Source organism: Brassica napus, chromosome A9 (genome assembly GCF_020379485.1).
Source record: "Brassica napus cultivar Da-Ae chromosome A9, Da-Ae, whole genome shotgun sequence".
NCBI lineage: Eukaryota > Viridiplantae > Streptophyta > Magnoliopsida > Brassicales > Brassicaceae > Brassica > Brassica napus.
The window spans coordinates 44,718,023-44,742,501 of record NC_063442.1 but is presented as its reverse complement, the minus strand read 5'-3'; the positions used below and the strand labels follow the sequence as shown (position 1 = coordinate 44,742,501).

Sequence of the window (24,479 nt, the reverse complement as noted above, 5' to 3'; positions counted from 1 at the left end):
ACTATTTGAGCATTTGGTGAAATGTATCATTCTAGTATTGAAGATAGAGAGTTGGTACGTCCTGTCGACATGTGTTTCATGTGGTAATCACGATTCATCCAAACGGCGTAGTCGGCTTTTGTCTTTAGTTTTTCTTTTCTGTTTACCAATCTGTGAGAGTATTTATGTCTTGTTTTTATTTGTGAAAATCGATCAACAGGATTTTTTTTTAGTTAAAGGGGTTATTATGTTTCTTAGATTCTACGAATAAGACTTGCATAAATATCTTTGTATTTCTCACGTTGTAAATGGTGTAACTTATGATTTCACACGTAATACAAAAGATACTATATATATAAGCAAAACGGAAGAACTCATAACTTAGAACATGATTAATGGGAAGAGCCGGTTCTTAGTTTTTTAATTAAAAATTAAGAAACGGTTTATTATATTCCGTTAAGAACTCCACTTTAAGAACCCCATTAATCATGCTCTTAAGTCACATGCATGCAAAAAAAATTCTTTGATTGTTAAAGCATGATTAATGAGGATTCTTAGCGGAATATAAAAACGAATTGGTTTTTAATTTTTTTTAGTTAAAAGTTAAGGGACGGTTTTTTATATTCCATTAAAAACTCCATCATAAAAACCTCAATTAATCATGCTCTAAATGGTTCATCTGGTTTATTGCAGTTTTTTAATTATTTATCCCAATAAAAAGGTAAATAAGGAAAATAGAGACAGGTTCCAGTCGGACTACAACGACAAGACGACGCTTCTGTCTCTGAGGTTCGTTTTCCCCATTTTCCCCTCCAATGTCCTTTTTGGACACCTTGGCACAGTTAATTTATTAGGTTTGAAGAAGTATTTGAAAATCAGAAATACAGATCGAAAATGCTGATAAATATTGTTTGATTTCAAATCACTTTAATAGCAAACTAGATTCTAACCCACCCTTTGAAAATGCGGGTATATTATTTTTTACATATATACTTAATAATAATTAGAATTTTATGTATGATTTTATGTGTTATATTTATACATAGTTTATGTTTATATTTATTTAAATTATCTATTCAAATTATTTTTCGATTTAAGCAGTAAAAACTATAATCGTAATTCAAAATATATTTGCAGCGACAAATACTTTGTAGGCTTTATAGAATAACCCGTAAAAGCTGAAATAATAATTTAAAATGCTTAAAATATTAGAGATATTCAAAATATTTATTGGTTTTTTACTCAAATATTTAAACTGGCGTAATTTATGTTAAATTTAGATATTCGGTCATATATTATAAAATTATAAAATTATGTCATTTGTTATTTTTATTATTGAATTTGTAGAATTTTAATATATATTTTACTTTTAAATTTTATATGATTTAAACTGGTATTCAAAACTAATTAAACCCATAAAAATATGAACCAAACCAAAATTTATTAATATCCAAATGAGATTTAAATTACTACCTCCAAAAACTTGAAACCTTAATAGAATTAAACCAAAAACTGAATAAATAACTGAAAGAATATATATATATATATATATATATATATATATATTGTAAGAGTTGCTAATAGTTTTCATTAAACATAAAATCTATTATTTCCATATTGAAGAATTTTCGATAAGTAATACACATTGGTGATTTTTATCTAAATAAACTGTTTACATATTGTATTCTTATAAAATAATACAATAAATTAATTATTAAACCGACTAACCTCAAGCATTAGGTCAATTATGTATTATTAAAAAGTGTAGATTGTAGTGCTATGTTAAATATTATTAAGTTGTTTTCAGAAAAAAATACCAGGTGAAAAAAAAACCATAGGTTTTAGTAAGAGAAATTACACCCAATATCTAAGAAAAAAACCAAAATTCACTATCTAACTAAAATTCCACTCTCTCTCCTCTTTTCTCTTTCTATCTCTCTCTTCTCTCTCTCTAAAAATCTAATTTCTTTTTTTTTTTTGGTTATTCCCTAAATAAGCCCTTTTAGTAAAGCACATTAGAACCTTAGTAGAATAAAATTATTTGACATAAACTATACACTAACGTATGTATTCTATTTACCTATATTATTATCAAGTGTTAGTATCAGGATAAGATCATTTTATTTGCCTATGTTATTAATCTTACATATAACAACCATCTACTAATAATTAACTGAGAAGTGATTCCCTAAAATTGTGGAATTAAAATGGAACCATCGATTAAAAATCTAAAATCAATTGAGGGAACTGGATCCCTAGAATTATGGAACTAAAATAAAGGTTAATATTAATAAAAAGTGGTTACATAATATATTTAAATAAACATTTAGATGGAGTTATAAAAATAGTTAAACTTCATATTCTTAATTTAATAGTATTGATAAACAAATTACCTGTCCATAAGAATTTAAATATATATTTTTATCAACAACTCAACGTCTTAACGGAGATAGCCAAATTTTTAAAATTATAATTGACTTAAAAATATATATATAATTGACAACATAATCGAAACATTTTCGTTCAGAAAAAAAAAAACGAAACATTTAATGTGGATGCGTATGTAACGGGAAAAACGAAAAAGAAAAAGACCAAAATAGCACTAAATCAAGTTTTTGTTCCCAAACTAGCACTCAAGGCTAAAAGTCACAAAAATAGCATTCAAAGGGTAGGGTTTATGGTTTAGAATTTAGGGTTTAGAGTTTAGGTTTTAGGGTTTAGAGTTGAGAAGTGAGGTTTTGAGGATAAGATTTCAAATTTTGAAAAATAAAAAAATTTAAATTTTTCAAAAAATAAAATGCTATTTTGGTCATTTTAGTTTTTGAATGCTATTTTTGTGATATAAACTTAAAAAGGTGCTATTTTGAAGATTTACCCAAAACGAAATGTGCTGATATTAAGAAATAATATAGTGTACTTCTTTATCAATTTATCATGGTCTAAAAATGATTAGTTTCCATCCATGTGAAATACACAATTACATAAAAATAGCAAATTTGAATATTTGGGGACACGCTTTCGTCTACCCTTGTTGTTGCAATTGGACAGGGAACGCTTCTCATGAACGAAAGCAACGTTTGTCAAACAAATTTGCTTTAAAATTACAAGTTACCAAAATATTTACAATATCAATACTATTAAAAAGGAAGGAGTTTTAATAAATCTACTTAAAAAAGTTGTTTGGACCTTTTTTTTTTTTTGGTCTTCCTTATATATTATATGTTATCCCTATTTAAATATTATTAATTGGGCTTTGGGCGTTTAATTTAAAAAAGATAATTTAACTGATACAACCCATTCATAAAAGAAAATTATAAATCTAATTAACTTTTGTTACAGAAAAAAAAATTAACCAAATTAACTTTAGACCCTTTTTTTACAAAATCCCAAATTATGAAGACCATTTTATACATAAATACATATAAATGTAACATTATTTAAATTGTATGGATTTCTAATAATAAAATATCTGTCACAAACTGATTTTTTTTTTTAAAAAAAATTGATAATAGTTTGATAGAAAATTAAAAAAGAAAAAGAAATAATACTTGCTTCACTATTTTGGTAGATTGATAATTAATATATTTATAAATAAACTTAACAATATTTGTTAAAAGAAATTTCTTATACAAGTCAAATATATATTAATATATCAAAAATTTATAAAAAAAAAACAAATTATATTTTTCTCAGTGGGTTAATAACAGTCTTTTTGATTTTCAGATACTTTTACTATATTCATTTTATTATATTTCATCCCACTATATATGAGTTACTAGATCTTACGGTTCGACCATAAGTCTGATTCGGATATGAAATCTCAATGAAAACATTGTATCGGACTGAAATAATAATAATAGAACAACTTTTAAATATTTTAGATATCTAATAATAAACAGAAATTCATTTAATATTTGAGTTTACAGTCACCAAAAAAATATTCGCGCTTCTTAAGCGCGGATCAAAATCTAGTTTAATTGTTAATTTCCAAATACTACTCAATCAATCTTGGATATATAAACCATGTATTTTTGCTAATGGTTGTCTAGAACATTTCGATTAGTAAGAATGCATGCCATATTTTGTTGTTGTGTGTTATTGTGATCTACTTAACAACTAGGCTAAACAAAAATAGAAAGTTAGTATGTTTGTCAAACTCAAATTTATGTGAAAAAGAGACCCAAATTTATGATCTAACCATATGTTTCAGATGGGTTCTGAAAGACTTTTATGATAATGTACTATTACACATTTACATTTCGTGTGAACAAAAAAAGTGACAAATAATATGACTAGTTAATTTAATATCAAGGTCCCATATAATAAGTAGTTGAGCTAATAATAGTATCTCGGAACCACCCACCATTAATTTCGAATATTATTCACATCTTCTTTTCGTTATTATTTAATCTTGTTAATTTTTTTCTCTCTTTCTTGCACTTAATAGCAACTCTTTATATATATCCACCTCCACTTGCCCTCATTTCACCAAAATCCTCCAAATTCACCACTTTAGGAATTTGTATTTCTCATTTTCTCTTTCTCCGAATCTGCCTAACGATTTAATAGTTATACAAATTGTATATCCAGCTTGAAAATATTCGACCCAAAGTTAATACTGATGGAGAGAGCAAACAGCATAGAGATGGATCAAGAGAGATTAACAGCGGAGATGGCGTTTAAAGATTCTTCATCGGCCGTTATACGAATCCGGCGACGTTTGCCAGATTTCTTAACGTCCGTCAAGCTTAAGTACGTGAAGCTTGGACTTCATAACTCTTTCAACTTCACCACCTTTCTCTTCCTACTCATCATTCTTCCCTTAACGGGGACCGTGCTGGTTCAGCTAACCGGTCTCACGTTCGAGACGTTCTCCGAGCTTTGGTATAACCATGCGGTCCAACTCGACGGGGTGACAAGACTCGCCTGCTTGGTTTCCCTCTGCTTCGTTTTGATCATCTACGTGACTAACCGGTCTAAACCGGTTTACTTAGTGGATTTCTCCTGCTACAAACCGGAAGACGAGCGGAAAATGTCCGTAGATTCGTTCTTAAAGATGACGGAGCAAAACGGAGCTTTCACCGACGACACCGTCCAGTTCCAGCAAAGAATCTCGAACCGGGCCGGTTTAGGAGACGAGACTTATCTTCCACGTGGCATAACTTCAACACCCCCGAAGCTAAATATGTCCGAGGCACGTGCCGAAGCTGAAGCCGTTATGTTCGGTGCCTTGGATTCACTCTTCGAGAAAACCGGAATTAAACCGGCTGAAGTGGGAATCTTGATCGTAAACTGCAGCTTATTCAATCCGACGCCGTCTCTATCGGCCATGATCGTGAACCATTACAAGATGAGAGAAGACATCAAAAGCTACAACCTCGGAGGAATGGGCTGCTCCGCCGGACTAATCTCAATCGATCTCGCCAACAACCTCCTCAAAGCAAACCCAAACTCTTACGCTGTCGTGGTCAGCACGGAGAACATAACCCTAAACTGGTACTTCGGAAACGACCGGTCAATGCTCCTCTGTAACTGCATCTTCCGAATGGGCGGTGCAGCGATTCTCCTCTCTAACCGGCGACAAGACCGGTCAAAGTCAAAGTACGAGCTAGTCAACGTCGTACGGACACATAAAGGATCAGACGACAAGAACTATAATTGCGTGTACCAGAAGGAAGACGAGAGAGGAACGATCGGTGTCTCTTTAGCTAGGGAGCTTATGTCCGTGGCCGGAGACGCTCTGAAAACAAACATCACGACGTTAGGACCGATGGTTCTTCCTTTGTCGGAACAGTTAATGTTCTTGGTTTCATTGGTCAAAAGGAAGTTGCTAAAACTCAAAGTGAAGCCGTATATTCCGGATTTCAAGCTAGCTTTCGAGCATTTCTGTATACACGCAGGAGGTAGAGCGGTTCTCGACGAGGTCCAAAAGAATCTTGATCTTAAAGATTGGCATATGGAGCCTTCGAGAATGACTTTGCACCGGTTTGGTAACACTTCGAGTAGCTCGCTTTGGTACGAGATGGCTTATACCGAAGCTAAGGGTCGGGTTAAGGCTGGTGATAGGCTTTGGCAGATTGCGTTTGGATCTGGTTTCAAGTGTAATAGTGCGGTTTGGAAAGCGTTACGAGTTGTTTCGACGGAGGAGCTGACGGGTAATGCGTGGGCTGGTTCGATTGAGAATTATCCGGTTAAGATTGTGCAATGATTGGTTCGACCGGATATGTGGAGTGTATTCATTGGTTTGATTATGTAATTGTGTACCTGATATCAAATATTTTGTTGTAAGTTGTCGATTGGATTATTATAATTTAATTAATTTTATGGATGTGTGATTGCTATAAGTTAGTTGATTTCTGATACTTTGGTAAACTAGAAAATCTAAAAATTGTCAAAAGACAAACATAAGTCTTTGTAATCCACGGTACCCGAGTTCACACCTATACAGATAACTTGCAGAATCGCACAAATTACGGTGATTTTAATTGATCACACTTTTTGGTTGGTGAAGTTGTGGGTTTTGATTCATTCATTAGCTAACTGGCAAAAGTATTACTCACTAGCGTAGTTAAAAAAAGAAGAAGAATCCAAAAATATTGGTTATTTACTAACCCGTTCACTCCTTGTGCTAGTTTAGTAAAAAGTAACGGAGGGAGTCAAGAAGGGAAGCTAAGAAAAACATATAAAAGCCAGATCCATTTCTAAAAATCTCTTGGTTCTTCAAAGTCTTGATCTATAATAATAACTAAATTATGTCGTACTTTTCTGTTCGGATCGAACCGTCAGTCGGGTCAACAACTCTCCTAGATGGAGGTGGTTGAACCATCATCTGCATAATTGGTTGCTGCCTACATTTACCAACAAAAAAAAGTAAAGAAACTTCTAACTAAAAGCAAGAAAACACGTCAGACTTTTCATGTCTTTGGGAAAACATACAATTAAATTTGTTTGTTGAGTTACAAGTCAAAAACATGTACACCACTGGGAATTAGTAATTTAGGTGCATAGGGGATCATCAAATGGCACTGGCTATCTTCGACACACCTAATCTGGTCAAAGTCAATTCTCTCTATAGAGTAAATCGCATAAAAGGCCCACTATAAAATAAAGGCCTAATAAACTGTAATATCTAATCGGCCCATATATATCAGGGTTACAAGCTCTATAATATATGCGTCTCCCATCTTCGTGGCAAACCCTAGCGAGTTATCAACCGAGCCGCTCTCCAAAAGCATAATCGAACCTAGTCACAGGTACTTGATGCTTCTATGTTAGTTATCCCTTAAGATCTCACACTGTTTCTAGCAGCTGCTTATCTTTTGTGGTTTAGTTTTTAGGACCTTATGTGATGTTTGGTTAGTTAGAATCTCATATTTAGACTCCGGATTAAAGGATTCCGAGTATGTATGATATTTTATTTTTGCTAATTTGGTGACTAATCAGCTGTTATTGTTTTGACATGGTTTCAGATTATAAAAAAAAATGTCGACCGTGGGAGAGCTTGCTTGCAGCTACGCAGTTATGATCCTCGAGGACGAGGGTATTTCTATCACGGTTAGTTTTCTTTATTTGTGATTTTTCAGATTATTATCCATTTCTTTGATCAACGTGTTTAGCTAGTTAGTATACTTAAAGACATAGAGGTTAAAGGATTAGGAGTCATTTCTGTTTTATTTGGTATTTGAATACTTGCTTGATATGTATGTTTATCTCTCTACAAACCTTATTTATGGTTTGGGAGACTTATTCTGATGTTTGGAATTTGTTTTATTGACTTTTGCTATTTAACTTGGTGTTGGTAGTCCGACAAGATCGCTACTTTGGTCAAAGCAGCTGGCGTTGAGATTGAGTCATACTGGCCAATGCTATTCGCCAAGATGGCTGAGAAACGGAATGTGACTGACCTCATCATGAACGTTGGTGCTGGTGGTGGAGGCGGTGCACCTGTTGCTGCTGCTACTCCAGCTGCCGGTGGTGGTGCCGCGGCTGCTGCACCTGCCGCTGAGGAGAAGAAGAAGGTAGGGGAAATGAGAATAAATCATTTGTTTTCTTATTACACAGCATGTTACTAAACATGCTTTTGGTAATTATATTGTGGTTGCAGGAGGAAGTGGCGGAAGAGAGTGATGGTGATTTGGGTTTCGGCTTGTTCGACTAAGCAGCCAGCAATTTACGTGTTTGTTCGTAGTTTGGTTTTCATTATTTTGTTGCATCATCTAAGTTACTACTACTTGGTTTGGTCTAAGTTGGAAGTATTCTGCTGTATTAACTCAAGTCAACCGAGCTAATCAATCAGCTCTATCTTTTGTTATAATGGATTTTGTTTGCTTTTGCTCTTTAACTCTATCCAAGATATAAACATCTACAAGATTTATAAATGTCGAACCACACTTGCGATTTTATGACACAGACTGTTCTAAAGTGTAAAGAGAAAATTCTTAGCGACAGACAAAATCAGTGTCTAAACATGGAGCAAGAGTAATCAAAACCGTAGTTAGGCTAGTATGGGGAAACTGGGGTTGAATATGAGTGATTTCTTCTATCGTTAAGCCTGGCCCGTTAATGCGATGCAAACCGAAAAAGAGAGAGGATATGGCGTGTGGGGATTTTCATGTTGGTTCACCTACTGCAGCTGTGTACATTTGTACATCAATTTGCCAATTGGACTTCCTAGATTGGATCTTGAAATTTTTAAGAAAATAATTTAGAAAAAAGCAAACATTGATGTTAACGAAAGTCTCACTAGTTTGGTGGGTCCCAAAATCTAAAACACACATATATATAATTTTTTAACAAGATAATTAAAAATTGAAGGAAACAAATAAGTAGAAGGGGGGAGTTGAGCCTCCGCCTCTTATTACAACAACACTAACAACTCATCATCATCCTTCTCGTTCTCTCCGCCTTTGTCATTCTCTTGAATCTCACATTGCAAATGGCGACGGCTTTCTCAGCCACGCTTCCTCTCCATGGATCATCATCTCAAGAGAATCGTCTCTTGCTTCCCCCCACCCGATTGCCTCCTCCTCCTTCTTCTTTCCTCGGATCCACCCGTTCTCTCCCCTTTCGCAGACTCAATCACGCTCACGCCGCTCGTCGATCTCCCGTCGTCGCTGTCCAGGAAATTGTCAAGGAGAAGAAACCCACCAATCCCCTGGTATGCTTCTCTCTCCTTAAAACCTTCTTTACTATCCCGCCGACAAAGTAATTTACCAATTCATGTCCAATGCAATGCTCCTAAACTAGTATAATCATTGAAAAGTCTCTTTTTTTTTTAGAATTGATTTTAATAATTTTAATAATCACGAAAAATAGTTGATAACCAAAGAGGAAGGACTGGTCTTGTACGAAGACATGATCCTCGGTCGTTCTTTCGAAGACATGTGTGCTCAAATGTACTACCGAGGCAAGATGTTTGGTTTTGTCCACTTGTACAACGGCCAAGAAGCCGTCTCCACCGGCTTCATCAAGCTCCTCACCAAATCCGATTCAGTCGTCAGCACGTACCGTGACCACGTCCACGCCCTCAGCAAAGGCGTCTCCGCTCGTGCCGTTATGAGCGAGCTCTTCGGGAAGGTCACGGGCTGCTGCAGAGGCCAAGGTGGGTCCATGCACATGTTCTCTAAAGAACACAACATGCTCGGTGGCTTTGCCTTCATAGGCGAAGGCATTCCTGTGGCAACTGGTGCTGCTTTCACTTCGAAGTACAAGAGGGAAGTCTTGAAGCAGGACTGCGATGACGTCACTGTGGCGTTCTTTGGAGATGGGACTTGTAACAACGGACAGTTCTACGAGTGTTTGAACATGGCGGCGCTTTATAAGCTGCCTATTATCTTCGTTGTTGAGAATAACTTGTGGGCGATTGGGATGTCGCATTTGAGATCGACTTCTGATCCTGAGATATGGAAGAAAGGTCCTGCGTTTGGGATGCCAGGTGTTCATGTCGACGGTATGGATGTGCTGAAGGTGAGAGAAGTGGCTAAAGAGGCAGTGGCAAGAGCTAGGAGAGGTGAAGGTCCGACATTGGTGGAATGTGAGACTTACAGGTTCAGAGGACACTCCTTGGCTGATCCTGATGAGCTCCGTGATGCTGGTACATCTCTTGTTCCTTTTTTTCTTGTAATGTTTTATCTTAGGATTGAAACTAACCTTTAGATTATGGCAGCTGAGAAAGCCAAGTACGCGGCTAGAGACCCGATCACAGCACTGAAGAAGTATCTGATAGAGAACAAGCTTGCGAATGAAGGGGAGCTTAAGACGATAGAGAAGAAGATAGACGAGTTGGTGGAGGAAGCGGTTGAGTTTGCAGACGCGAGCCCACAGCCTGGTCGGAGTCAGTTGCTAGAGAATGTGTTTGCTGATCCCAAAGGGTTTGGAATTGGACCTGATGGACGTTACAGGTGTGAGGATCCCAAGTTTACTGAAGGCACAGCTCAAGTCTGATAAAGCGAGAGAGAGAGAGTTAAAACTTAAATCATAGTGTCTTTGGCTTCTGTTTGATGTTGTTAAGTTAAAATGCCACAAGGAAACAGTTTGAATCGTTTGAACTTTTTCTATTTTTTCTTTATTCGATGGTTTTACAATTTACAAATATGCTCTTTAATGTTTGACCGGTCAGTATGGGTTCGCATCTTTTTCTTATATAAATTATTATTTCTCTGTGTAGTTGTTATTTATTAAATCATTGGATGGAAAATGGGTGTTGAAAAAAAAACTCATAACTCTAAATAATAATCACTGAAATATGTAAAAATTTATAGTTTTACAGTTAAAATGTTTCAAAATTTATCATATTTTTTACAAATAACTTATTTTAGTTAAAATATAAATAATAAATTTATTTATGAATAATACAAAATATTTATAAAATAAGAATACCTTTACTTTAGAACATATACATTTAAGATTAGTTATATGATAATGAGTCCGCATTTGGTTTTGTTAGGGTTTTAAAATCTGGGCTCTTAGCTTTGTTTAAGGCCCATAGATTGGCTTTAAATGGACTACAGATTTGTTTTACGCCCATTGAAAGGAAATCGACATAATAAGACAATTTAAGGAGGGCCCATGTCAGAAGATGAGTTAGTGACGTATAAAGATAGTAGTAAATTATGATGCTGCAACATACTAACAGCAACTTGTTGACCACCTGAACTCTAGACTGAAATAAACGGAGTCAATGTGAACCGTACATTTCCACATTAAGTAACTGCCAAACCAAACCTAACTCAGCAGGCCCGACACCATTTATCTGAATGATTCGTTTGCCACTTACACAAAAATACTATTATTATTGCTCTTTTACATCACCTAATTTCCTGTTTATTCCATCTTCTGGTTTAAATAGCTTATGCTCAAATCTATTGTCCTGTTTATATTTTTTTAGTCATTGGTTCGAGACAGTGCGATGCCCTCCAATAAAATATAGTTTAAATTTTATCATGAAACAAAAATGTATCACAATATACATATCTTAAGGAATTAACAAAAAATATATATGAGATAGTGCAAACCAGATGGATCCAATGAAAGTTTAAAAAGAGAGTATAAAGGATCATTTCAAAATGCGATCAATTAACATGGAGAATTATCTCCCCAAATTGCGACTAGTTTATCTCATTGAAAAAACATGATGTGAAGAACGTATGTAATACTTTTTCAAAAAAGAAAAAGAAAAAGAAAACATCGGAGTATGATGGTGCAGGTCTATTTCTGATTTCAGTTAAAGAAAACAAATTTGGGTGTAACGAACTGAAAGTCATGAAGGAAGAGGATGACTGGGGATTTTAGTCGATTGCCTTTTTGGATGGGAAGCTCCTCTCTGGAATTTGGGGGAGTAGTTCTTTTTTTTTTCCAAGAAATTGTTAGTTATTAATTATGGTTATCTTGTTTATAATTTATCAATGTTTTGGAATATTTAGGCGTCACATCATACACAATATACTATATTGTATTTTCACCAAGGTGATTAGTGGCCATAAAATTCCAGACTATGCTTATAGGTTAGAAGTATAAACTTTAACTTAGTGAGGTACATGTCGTCCCACTATATTACAAATTTCAAAATAAACAAATATCTTGTCTTGTTAATTCAGCTGATTTTCTGCTCCTTTCAGTGGCCTTTTTTGATATGATATTACGCTGGGTTCCACGTTGACAGATCATGCATTCAAACTCGGATAGCAATATGAACTCTTTTTCGTATTCACCAACGTGTGTGTTTGTCAGATGAGTTTTATTAGGCTCAGTCTTAGAAGATTACGATCAATCTTATCAATGAAAATAGTAATGGTACTTCTATTTTTTACAACCCACGTGTTTTAAAATAATAATCATATTGCTAGATATATAGGGGGACTTCATTAGCAAACCAGTGTGATGGTTAAACTTTGGATAAGTGATGCCATGACTTTTAATTGAATGAAGTAATATTATAGAAAATAGCGTTTCATTAGGTATACATTATAATGGTGCTGAAAATGACAACTATAAACAAAACAAATCGTTTCAAAAAAAAATACATACGTATCTTGTAGCATGAATGAGTACAAGTTATTACTGGATTTCGCTTTGCTCCGTAAAGGTGTGTATAATAAGGAAAAAGATATATGTGTCACACTATCAGCTATATATGACTAATGACTTGCCGTGATAGAATTCACAACCTTTGATCATTTAATAACGCTTCTTTTTTTTCCATTTTCAATGCAAAAGCTAAAGAGTAATACGATCGTATAGAACCAGAGCTTTTCGTTTTCCGTATTTATTTTATCATTCACATGACATTAAAATTCACCTTTTCAATAAGTTAAACAGAAGTAATATTAAAATGGCGCATAAAAATCAAATAGGATAGTGCTTCTCAGTGGGTTTATGGATTTTCAAAAAATAGCAATGTATTCCTCAATAACTTTATATTAGAACGAAAATAAATTAATAAAAAAATACTCATGGGGCTCCGTTAGTGATTTTTAGCTTTGGATAGGCCACCGAGGATGGTATTTTTTTTCTCAAAAAACCGTTTCAGATTGCTTTGCCAAAAATTAGGATTTTCTCCTTTTTTTTTCTGTAAGTCACCTACTATTGGGTTTAATTGAACTTTAGAAAATTAGAAGTATTAGTTAGTTTAAGTAACTGGACCTGAGATTACTTTAGATTCAAAGATTTTGTTTAAGCCACTTAAATGTTAAATGTCATTAATTATCTAGTTAGTTTGCATGTGTTTATAGTTGAGTATAAAATTAAGTAGCCAACAATTTTGCTTCATTTGCATGACGTATTTTTTCACTTTTGTAAAATGCCAGTTACGACTTACGATTGATTCATCACGAAAGACGCTATATTTACGCTCGAGTCTCACAGGTTAAAGGAAAGAGAAAGAGTTTGACCAAAAAAAAAAGGAAACAGAAAGAGTCACATAGAAAGATTAGCCAGTTCAGAACATGATCAAATGGATTTCAGTTTAGATAAACATCCCATCCCAACATTCACTAAACTCAGCCACCACATCTCCCTAAACTCATTTGTCAAGAAAAAACATTTCTGAACTGAAAACCCTTTTTCAAAAAAAAAAAAAGAAAAACAACATTTCCTTATCTCTTATCCAGCACTTCCCTCATATATACTCTCCTAGCCTCTGGATCAGTGAAGAAAATCATACAATATTTTGACACTTCTTTCTCTAGCCAGAGGCCATCAACAAACTTTTATTATGCTTTTCTAATTCCAATATCATACTTGGTTATATAAACTATAACATGGACAAAAACAAAATAAAAACAATAATATTTTACACCACACCCCGGCATAAGCATTTACGATCCGAATGATAATTGCGGATTTGGTAATATAATCGGACGGAACAAATATGGTGGGATACAACTACGGTTTATGTGATTTACAGAATAAGTAATATTTTGATAAAAATAAGCATTGCATATAATATTTGATTGGTTAAAATATATTTTGTGGTATTAATTTTTTAAAATTTTAATGATAAAAAAGCAGCGTAAAATATATAATATAATTAAATAATATATAATTAATATATAATTAATATATTTTTAAATTTAAATTATTTGTTTGGTCTTAAATATGTAATATTTTATTATTTTAAAATTTAATTATCAAATGCATCTGAGATAAAAAAAATGTAACTAATATTTTTAGATGTATACATTTTCTGAACAAGTCCATTTTTTATTAAAAAAAGTACTGAATCATGTTGAATAGTGAAAGTTTTTATTGTATATATGAAAATTAAATCAAATCTTTAATTTTTAGTTTGTAATGTATATCAGTATACGTATGTGTGTTTTTATCCCAATCATAAAATACAACATATTAAATAATTTTGACATAATAACTGAATAGTTTTTAATTAAAAGGCATTTGTTTTACATATTTTAAAATAGCATAAAACTATTGTTTAAAAAAAAAACAAAAAAAAATTATTATATGCCTTCCATACAAACATGTAATTATATATATATATATATAATTACAAAATATATATTTTCTAATGTAATGCAACAACAGCAATGTCAACATATATGATTTACACGGGATCAACCACGTATAATAATAGTACTGTTTACTAATTATTACTGAAATAATTTGTCTGTAAAATAGTTTTATAGGAAATAATTCTTTGTACAATAAAATTGAGATACATGTATGGTATACGTGTCTTGTGTTCGTTTAAAAGTCCAAAATGTCTGATTGATTATTTTGCCATCCATTTTGTTTTTATGGTTAAAATGAAAATTATATAAATGTGTGCGTTATTTAAGAAAACACACCTATTTGTATGTATGTGCGGTTTACGCAAAAGAAAGAAACAAATACATGATCAGCCAGTACATGATTGGTGTTATCGATGCGTTATTTTTTCCATTTATGCTCTTAAGCTAGTTATGTGAGTGGGAACATTGATTATTATTTTTAAGTTGTCAAGTTAAATGTCTGCTTAGTACTTGCAAAATCTATGGTATAAATTCCCTTACAATCTTTTTTTTTATTAAACATTTCCCTTACAATCCTGCAGGACACTACGAGTTGATGATACGTTAAAATACTTCAAAATAAGACGTTGAAAAGCCGGGTGAAATACGAATAACGTATGCAAAAAGTGAACAATTTAAAGTTGGTCGTCCAAAGTGAAAGCTTTAATATTGTTTAAAAAACTTTGCTTATAAATATGGGAAGCCTTGTGGTGAACTCAAAGCACATCGGGTCTTATCACTCTCTAACATACATACATACATATAGAGAGAAAGCAATCAGCAAGAGAAATGAATGTCGTTGGAGGAGAGAGATCATCAATAGTAGACAAATGGGCACCGGCTATGGCAGTTGTGGTAGCAAATACAGTGACGGGTTCAGTAAATGCCCTTGTGAAGAAGGCTCTTGATGGTGGTGTTAACCATATGGTCATTGGTGCTTATCGTCTGGCTATTTCTGCTTTCATTTTGGCTCCTCTCGCTTATTTCTTGGAAAGGTTCGATATTTGATGATCCAACAACTTACTTATATGTGATTTAACTAAATACTTTTTCTTCTAAATCTTATGTTTTACTATTTAAAGGAAAACAAGACCGAAGATAACGTTAAGGCTATTGATCGATCATTTCATCAGCGGTTTGATTGGGTTTGCCCCTCTTTTTAATTATTTGTTCTTATAGTATATGATTCTCATCGTCAAAGCATATCCATAACTGTAGTCTTTCAATAGATTTTTTCACAACAAAAATAATAACTAAAAGAAAAAATAAGATAAAGAGAGAGAATTCTTCATATAAATTGCCACTTAACTAATATACGCATATCATTTTGTAAATAACTCACATTTTCTATTTATTTTTGAGAGACTCGTTTGAGTTTTTTTTACCGTTGTGAATGCTCTTAGATTTTCTTGGTATTTATTTTTGCAGTAGCAGTTTTTTTTGTTTTGTCAACTTTTGCAATAACAGATATATAGCTAAGCTCTAATTTTTGTTTTGTTTTGACATATTTTTGATTATCCACAGGGCGAGTTTGGTACAATTTTTCTTTATGCTTGGTCTGTCGTACACGTCAGCAACTGTTTCGGGTGCTTTTCTGAGCATGATGCCTGCAATTACCTTCGCTTTGTCCCTTATTTTAAGGTACTAATGAACCGTCATTCATTCTAAGTTTAGGTTAAACAATCATAAAATATCATTAACGAAGTCCATAATAATATAATATAATCGTGTAAACTAGATAAATATTCATTTCATCATACAGAAATACTTACTAAAATATCTTTATGCAGAATTTTAAAGATTGACATGTTTGACAAAAAACCATTTATATTCGATTTCGATATTAAGAAAAAGTATTTTTTACTATTATTTTATTTCATGAAATTCTATTATTGAGAATAGTAGATCTAATAAGACAAGAAATAGACTTATATATACGTAAAGTTGATTTTTTTTAATTAATTATTCATCTTACAAAATTGAGAATTGATTGTTTTAAATAGTTTTCCATTATCTGTTGAAAAATAATTATTTTCCATGATCACGTAATATAGACAAAACAAATGATTTTCTGAAACAGATATTATATGCAGTTAAATTTAAATAAATTTAATACACATAGAATTATTTTATTCATGCAAATTGTGGTAGATATACATATACAGTGGCAGAGGGGGAAATATTTTTTACAGGGACGATACAAGAGTCGGTAATCACGGTTCATCATATGTTTCTATAGGAAATACATGCAAATTTTTTTTATTTTTAAAAATCACATGGGTCATCTGACCGGCATGATCATATGCTAGCTCCGTACATAAACCAAGAGGATGATACTTGCTCCCTTGAAAATTTCAAATTCTTTGTAATATACCCAAATTTTTGCTATTCCCTCCTACTAAAACTTACATTTTAATTTGAGTTTTATATTTTATATGTGTTATAACATTATGCTACATCCGCCACTGATTATATAATTACTTTTCGGAAAACAATCACCAAGAGAATGTTGTAATATCTAATGTTATATAATACGCATAAACAAGAAAACAGCGTTGTTTATAAAAAAAACAAGAAAACAGCGCATGAATTTTAAGGATATATATTAAACACCTAACGTATCAGAATGCATGGGGACATATCAAATACAGTAAAATGTTTTGTTTTAAATTTGTGTCAATTTCAGAATGGAAAGTGTAAGAGATCTAAAGAGCGAAACAGGAATGCTAAAAGTGATGGGAACATTCATATGCGTCAGTGGAGCGTTGTTATTAACATTTTACAAAGGTCCTCAGATATCACACTTTCACTCTCACCCAGAGGCTCTTCAGAACAACAACAACCATCAAAGCAAGACAAATAATTGGCTTCTTGGATGTCTCTATGCTGCTATAGGAGCCTCGTTTTTTTCTATGTGGATGCTTTTCCAAGGGACTTTAAACATTAAGTACCCTTGCAAATACACGAGCATTTGTCTCATGTCCGTGTTCGGCTCATTCCAATGTGCTCTCTTGAGTCTCTACAAAAGGAGAACTGTCAATGATTGGGTCATTGATGATAGATTCGTCATTTTCGTCATTGCATACGCGGTAAGTCAGGTCATACCTACTATATCCTGAATTGGGATTTAAAATTAATTTTTATAAACCATGGTGTTTTTTTTTTTGAACTTATAATAAACCATGGTGTTTGTCTGCAAGGCTTTAAAATTATGGAATTTTTTAGATAAAACTTCCTTTTGTCTTACACTATCATCTTCTACTATATAATCCTCGAATTTTTGTAATGACGTGTATATTATTTTAATCCCAACTAAGCTGGTGCACGTAATCCATTCGCTGGAAATCTATGTATCTTCGATTTGCTCAGCCGATTAAAACACGAAATATTTTCTTAAGTGAACGAGACACCATTAAGTTGGTGATATTATTTTTGATTCTTACTATCCAGGTAACAACTAATAAATATATTGGAAAATTGTTATATATATATTATTTTTGATTCTAGAGGATGAAACGTTCTGTTACAATATTATGAGCTCTGTGTTTTTTTTTTCTTTTGCATTTTTGGAATAAATGCCAAAAGCTAAGCCAAGTCACTTAGCAGTCAATTTTTACAATTATGTTTTGAACCACTCTATTTTTAATAAAGGCCTATGTTCTTTGGTATCATTTTGTTTCGTTGATTGGTTACTTCTTATATTTTGGGTTTTAATTATGATGAGAATAAAGTGTTAACTTACATAAAAGAAGTAATGCCGCTTTATTTGAAACTTGTCTAGAATGTAGAAAAAAAAATATATGCAAATTTATGAAAAAGAAGGAATACTTATATTTTTGAAAAATTGACTGGATTTGGATTTAAATATATAGATATGGCCCTGATTTTTTATTTATTTATTATTTTATTTTTTTGGTCCTGATTATTTAAAATGTGTAAATATAGGGAATAGTGGGGCAAGCGATGTCGACAGTAGCAACAACATGGTCGATTAAGAAATTGGGAGCCGTTTTCGCATCAACGTTTAGTCCCATTATGCTCATCTCAGCTACTCTATTCGATTTCCTCATCTTACACACTCCTTTGTGCCTCGGCAGGTAATTTCATTTTACCTCGTTTTATATATGTGAATGTAGGTCCATGCTATATAATATATAAGACTCTAATTGTTACATTTTGCCTTTCTTACTTCGATTACAGTATAATTGGATCCGTGGTGGTAGTAACGGGTCTCTACGTGTACTTGTGGGGTAAGAACAAAGAAATGAAAGCAGGAGCAACAATGAGTCCTCCGATCCAAAGCGAAGATAAATACAATACTAATGATAATAACACCAACAATAACGGCTCTAGGTTATCCGTTTAATATGGTTTGAATGAAGAGGATTTGAGATATAATAAAGTACCTCCGTTTACTCTCTTTATACTATGTTTGTATTGTTTCAGATTAATGTGACAAAATTGTATTATAAATTTATACGCTATGAGCATCTCAATAGTTCTAAATTTTGTCCAATGCAAATTATTAATTTTGTATATCCACTAACTAAATATTTGGATTGTTGAGAGTTAATGTATCTTTGCTATTTGATTCAATATATATATAATATTAAGTTTCATAAATCTCTAGCTTAAAATTATTTAGTAATTAATGTATATTGATCCTTTTCTGTGTTTTACTACAGGCCACATATTAATTTAGATATGAGGTACTTAACATATATATCAAACATGCACGTCTAATGGTAATTACATTGTTTCTTTGTATAAGTTGATTGTGTATTGATTCTTTTTCGCATCACTCGGAAACAATTTTTTGTTGGGGCCATAATATAATTCTTAATTAAAATAATATTTGTATGATATTCTATTTTATATAAATGAACTAGTGGGAATATGGAAGAGCAAATCATATCTGATGGAGTCAAGAGTGACTTTCCACAACTATTCCCCCAAATCCAATCATATACTATAATATACACTAAAAGAGAACAATATATCAATTTTATTGGGATCACATGATTCCATTATTCTTTAGTAGGCCACCTTTTCTATCAATAAGATAGAAATTGCATCATCCCTTGTAATGAAGCACTGACAGTTTTTTTAGTCCACAACTTTCCCAGCTTTAATTTTTTGGGCAACTGATCATCAGCGATCATTGTGTATTTTTTTCTTTGCACGTTTTGTTTGGAGTCGCTGAGACATTCGAAATAAAACGAAAGTCCATAAAGTAAGCCGCGAAAAAGCCCACTGGACCACCGAGGTAGATGAACATTTGGGACGAACTAAGGCATTTCTATCTCTATTCCATTTTTTCTTCTAAAATTGAATAAAAGTAAATATGGAGTAATGAATACTGTAACCTAACTCAATATCTCATTTTATAATGAAATTTATTTCATAAATAGAATAATCTATTTTTTTTTGTTCATCACTCTATTATGAAGTGAAAAATTGAGTAAGGTTAGAGCAGTTTTACTCTATTTTCACTTTTACTCTATTTTAGAAGAAAAAATAGAATTTTACATTAGAAATACACTTACAAAAATACATATTTAATTTACCGGTAATCATCTTCTTCCGATATATATTTCCTTAATCCTGCCCCATCCATTGAATCGGACAGAGGGATTTCGTTGTATTATAGCAATCTAGTGGGCACAACATCCTGGTTTGAGCAAAAAGCTGCTTAATTGGCTTACTTGTTCTTGCGTAGGTTAGGAACTACGTCCGACTTAATTCGGAGAGGCGTAATAATTCTATTTTGTTTAAATTTCGGAGTAAATGGTCATTTCTTTTTCAACTGGTTTTGAATTAGATTTCTCGTTTAAATAAAAGTGTTGGGCATGTAAAGAAACATAAAATAATTTCTGTAAAGAAACATATAACCGAAATGCATTTTACATTTTGAAAAGTGTGGAAAGCTGCAAATAATACTGAAACTCATCAAATTGACTTGTAATGATACTTTAAGATATTTTCTTATCAAATAAGTGAAAGAGTATTGGTTGTTGCCAAACAAAATCCTTTATATAAAGGTTTCAAAAATATGGTAGAAATGTAATAATTTAGGGTCTCGTGTCAACAATATCCCAAGGTGTGGATTGGCAGCTATTAACGTCACATTCCAAAGTGATTAAGTTCCAACTTTCCGGCTTCGCCATAAATTTTATTTCGAGGCATTCGAGTTTTACTCTGAATTCGCTGTCATTTTATTTTAGAGGTTGCTCTACATCTTTTTTTTTTGACAATCTCTAAATCTATCTTTTATGATGTATTGCTTTATTGTAATGTTCGTAGAGCTAGGATCATCTCTTCTTCAAAATGTAGTCTGTATGTTTAATCATTAATGAAAGTCGTGTTGCAAAAAAAGGATTATGACATTTGTGTTAATTAAATATTAAAGATTAGTGACCATAAAATTCTCATTTTGTGTGTTTAGGGTATACAATAGTTACTAGTCTTTTTAGCATTCTTGAAACAAAATAAAAGCTAATAACAATATTTATGAAGCGGAGAGATTATATGTTAATTACATCAAAATTCTCGGTGTGCACTGTGCAACAAGAACTGATTCACAATATGATAAATTTCCAACCGACCTTATAATATGATACATAAATGATAAATTTATTATGGTAATACACTAAGTACGTATCATATCCTGACTCATTTTAACAGAAAAAGGAGGAGTACTATAAATAGAAACAACTTTAACTAATTACTAGATTTTGATCCGTGCAACCGCACGGGTGTTTGTTTTCACTTTTCTATACATAAATTATTGTTTTAGAACATAAGTGGTATATATTTTTAATGTTAATCATATACTTAAATATTTATATAACTATTTCAAATACAATAATTTTATAATTTACATGTTATAATTAATTAATTGTTTAAACCGTATGTATTTACCACTTCTTATTATATATTTATCTTATTGTATTTGCACTTAGTTATTAAGCAAATTAATATATTAATGAGAAAATATATTTAAAAATTATTTTGTATTTAATTTATGCTAAATTTTGACCCGTCTTTCAAAACTGGATTTCTTTTTACCAATATTAGATAATTTATTATTGTATATATAAAAGTCTAAGATATGTTAATTTTTAGACATGTATTATATAGTTTGTTAATTTTAAGCTATTCTATCATCATATTATATTTTAATAAATAATTTATATTTATGAAAATAAAATTTATTAATTTATCACTTGAATATAATTTTATCATATTTATTTTAGTATAATAATTATATTTTAACATGATCATGACTATAAAGTAGATAAAATAGGATATAATTTATTTATTTTCATTTTTAAACGATAACTTAAAATACATTAAGTTATTGTTTAATATTTTTACACAGATTTATTAGAATTTTTAAAATATAATATATAAATATATATTATATTTAAAATGAAAATATATTATGATTAAAGTAGTACAAAGATTTTATATTATTAACTTTAAAAAAATACATGTTAATTTTTATACATGTATTATATAGTTTGATAATTTTAACCCATCTTACCAACATATTAGATTTTATTTTTGGACATAAATATTTTATAATTACGAAAATAAAATAAATAAATATATAAATTTAATACAATTTTATTATATTTAGCTCAATATAATAATTTTATTTTAATATGATTGATTATGATTATATAATAAATAAAATATTATAGATTTTTTTTATTTTTAATTTTATATAACTGAATATATTAAGGGCAATTGTCAATAATAGCACCTTTTGAAGTTTATGTCTCAAAAATAGCACTAGAAGGAGAAAGTCACAAAAATGACATTCATTAAAGGGTAAAATATCCCTAATACCCTTGGTTTGAAATTAAATAAACAAACAAAAATAAATAAAAATAAATAAAATAAAAAAAAATAAAAAAATATAAAAAAAGAATTTTTTTTTTATAGTTTCAGATTATGTGTTTTCATATTCGAAATTTTTATAATTTTTTTTTGAAACTTTTTTTTTTGAATTTTTTTTTATTTTTTTTCAGAGTTTCTTTTTATAATTTAAAAATACTTTTTGAAACTGTTTTTAAAATTTTTATTTTTTATTTTATTATTTATTATTTATAAAATTTTAAACCCTAATTCCAAAACCCCACCCCTTAACTCTAAACTCTAAGGTTTGGATTAATTAACCCTAGGGGTATAAGTGTACATTACCTCTTTAATGAAACCTATATTTGTGACTTTGGACCTTGAGTGCTACTTTGGGAACAAAAACTTGGTTTGGTGCTATCTTAGTCTTTTTCTCATATATTAATGTATAATAATATTTTAAACTAATTTCGAAATTAGCAAAAATATTTAAATATAATTTCGAAAATGAAGATCTTGTAAAAATCTTTTTAAACAGATTTGTTAGAATTTTAAAATAAATATATTTATATTTAAAATGAAAAGATATCAAAAGATATTATGATTAAAATATTTTAAAAATTCTATTTATTATTAGTCTGAACTAAAATATAATATATATTTCTATGAATAGGTCCATTATGTCCATTTTTAAAAAAATCACACATGAATCAAAGTTGTGACTTTTGTTTTAATATATAAGATTCCCTTTATTTTTATGAAATATATTGAAGTTGTTGGACAAAGTGCGCTATATAGTTCAAATATTCTTCTTCTTTTTTTGTAAAATGTTAAGATTAATATTAGATTTTCGAATTTGTTATTTAGATTATAGTGAAAACAAGTAACTGAATGAAGAAATTGAAGCTGAACAACAAAATTTATGGTGACAAAAATCTGAAACCAAAAGCATAGAAAGACCTAGACTCAAAAACAAACTGAACATCGAGATCTATAAAGCAGTATATGTAAAAAAAAAGAGAGTCTGGTACCACAAGCTATTAGTAAATAGGCGTCTTTAAACTTAAAAATAATGGTTCTTACAGCTTCCAACATTCCAACCCGATGAAGAATCGCTAAAAGATCGAAACACAGAACTACAAAGAAACTTGACAGGGGCAACCTCCGAAGACACAAGGGTGAGTCACCTAATTAACGATAATGCTAAATTGAAACGAATAATTGTTTAGACCTAAAACAAATTGAAACACAAATAAGTAAAAGACGCGAGAGAAAGTTAAAGTATATTTATTTAACAACAAAAAGGAGTTAAAAGGTCTATATAGATCGGTGACTATAAATCCATGACCAGTGAACACAAGAGAAAAAACAAATCCATGACCAATATCCAGATATGACATATTTTGTTCTCTTTGAACATTATAGTTTGTAGGTTTAAAATTTAGAATATAGTCTGTGGATTTACAATGTATAATTTGTATTTCATTTTTTGCATTAAAATCTGAGTAAAACTCATTCTCTGCCTTAATATACTATTGTAGAGATTCGTTTATTTCCCACATCGCTAAATCCAAGCCAATTACAAGTCGCGACCTACGTTTTTTCCTAAAATATACTATGCCGATTATTCTTTCAAAAAAAGAATTTGTATGCCGATAAGAGAAATGTTTCAGAGTAATGTACAAAATCTGCAGTAGATGACACGAACAAGACGTGACAAAACCAAATTACATGTTTCTCCGATAACGTATATCGTGTAAATAAATTGTTCGCCAAATTAACGAATATTCATAATTTTATAATCTCTATATAAAATCATATGCGTGAGCCTATGCAAGTTCCTTAAATAATATAGTAATCAAAAGAATTAAAGCGTTTGAAATTCCGCAGGGAATACCGATACCGATATACGTAACAACTTTAAGTTTTTGGTTGCGAGTGGATGAACATAGTGTAACTAGTAACTACACATGCATGCTTAGACAGTTTTCACTAAAAAAATGCTTTAGATATTTTAGATATGCTAGGAATTGTCTTGTTTTTCTTTTCAAGTTAACGCCAGAATAAGTCCAATGTGAAAAATGACAACGCATAAACATTTCCTTATATATATGGGAAGGTTTGTGATTAACC

At 31.3% G+C, this 24,479-nt stretch overlaps 4 protein-coding genes across 4 annotated transcripts; all 4 read left to right on the top strand.

Annotated features, from left to right (window-relative positions):
* The first annotated feature begins 4,595 nt into the window (after nt 1-4,595).
* On the top strand, nt 4,596-6,198 carry LOC106352540 (3-ketoacyl-CoA synthase 1-like). The gene is given in 1 exon segment (NM_001316053.1): nt 4,596-6,198. A coding segment is annotated over 1 exon segment (1,587 nt). The 5' UTR covers nt 4,596-4,600; the 3' UTR covers nt 6,188-6,198.
* Nucleotides 6,199-7,035: 837 nt separating this feature from the next.
* Nucleotides 7,036-8,311, top strand: LOC106352541 (60S acidic ribosomal protein P1-3). The gene is made up of 4 exons (XM_013792157.3): nt 7,036-7,232; nt 7,449-7,533; nt 7,782-7,997; nt 8,084-8,311. Exons 2-4 carry the CDS (start codon nt 7,462-7,464, stop codon nt 8,135-8,137), a joined length of 342 nt encoding a protein of 113 aa, XP_013647611.1. The 5' UTR covers nt 7,036-7,232; nt 7,449-7,461; the 3' UTR covers nt 8,138-8,311.
* A 476-nt stretch (nt 8,312-8,787) lies between these two features.
* Nucleotides 8,788-10,644, top strand: LOC106352549 (pyruvate dehydrogenase E1 component subunit alpha-3, chloroplastic-like). The gene is made up of 3 exons (XM_048742024.1): nt 8,788-9,136; nt 9,295-10,072; nt 10,145-10,644. The coding sequence occupies exons 1-3, from the start codon at nt 8,915-8,917 to the stop codon at nt 10,420-10,422; spliced, it is 1,278 nt and encodes a 425-aa protein (XP_048597981.1). The 5' UTR covers nt 8,788-8,914; the 3' UTR covers nt 10,423-10,644.
* Nucleotides 10,645-15,193: 4,549 nt separating this feature from the next.
* On the top strand, nt 15,194-19,022 carry LOC106352565 (WAT1-related protein At1g11460). Its single transcript, XM_048742023.1, has 6 exons — nt 15,194-15,478; nt 15,566-15,628; nt 16,008-16,124; nt 17,170-17,572; nt 18,429-18,580; nt 18,684-19,022. The coding sequence occupies exons 1-6, from the start codon at nt 15,273-15,275 to the stop codon at nt 18,847-18,849; spliced, it is 1,107 nt and encodes a 368-aa protein (XP_048597980.1). The 5' UTR covers nt 15,194-15,272; the 3' UTR covers nt 18,850-19,022.
* Nucleotides 19,023-24,479: the final 5,457 nt, after the last annotated feature.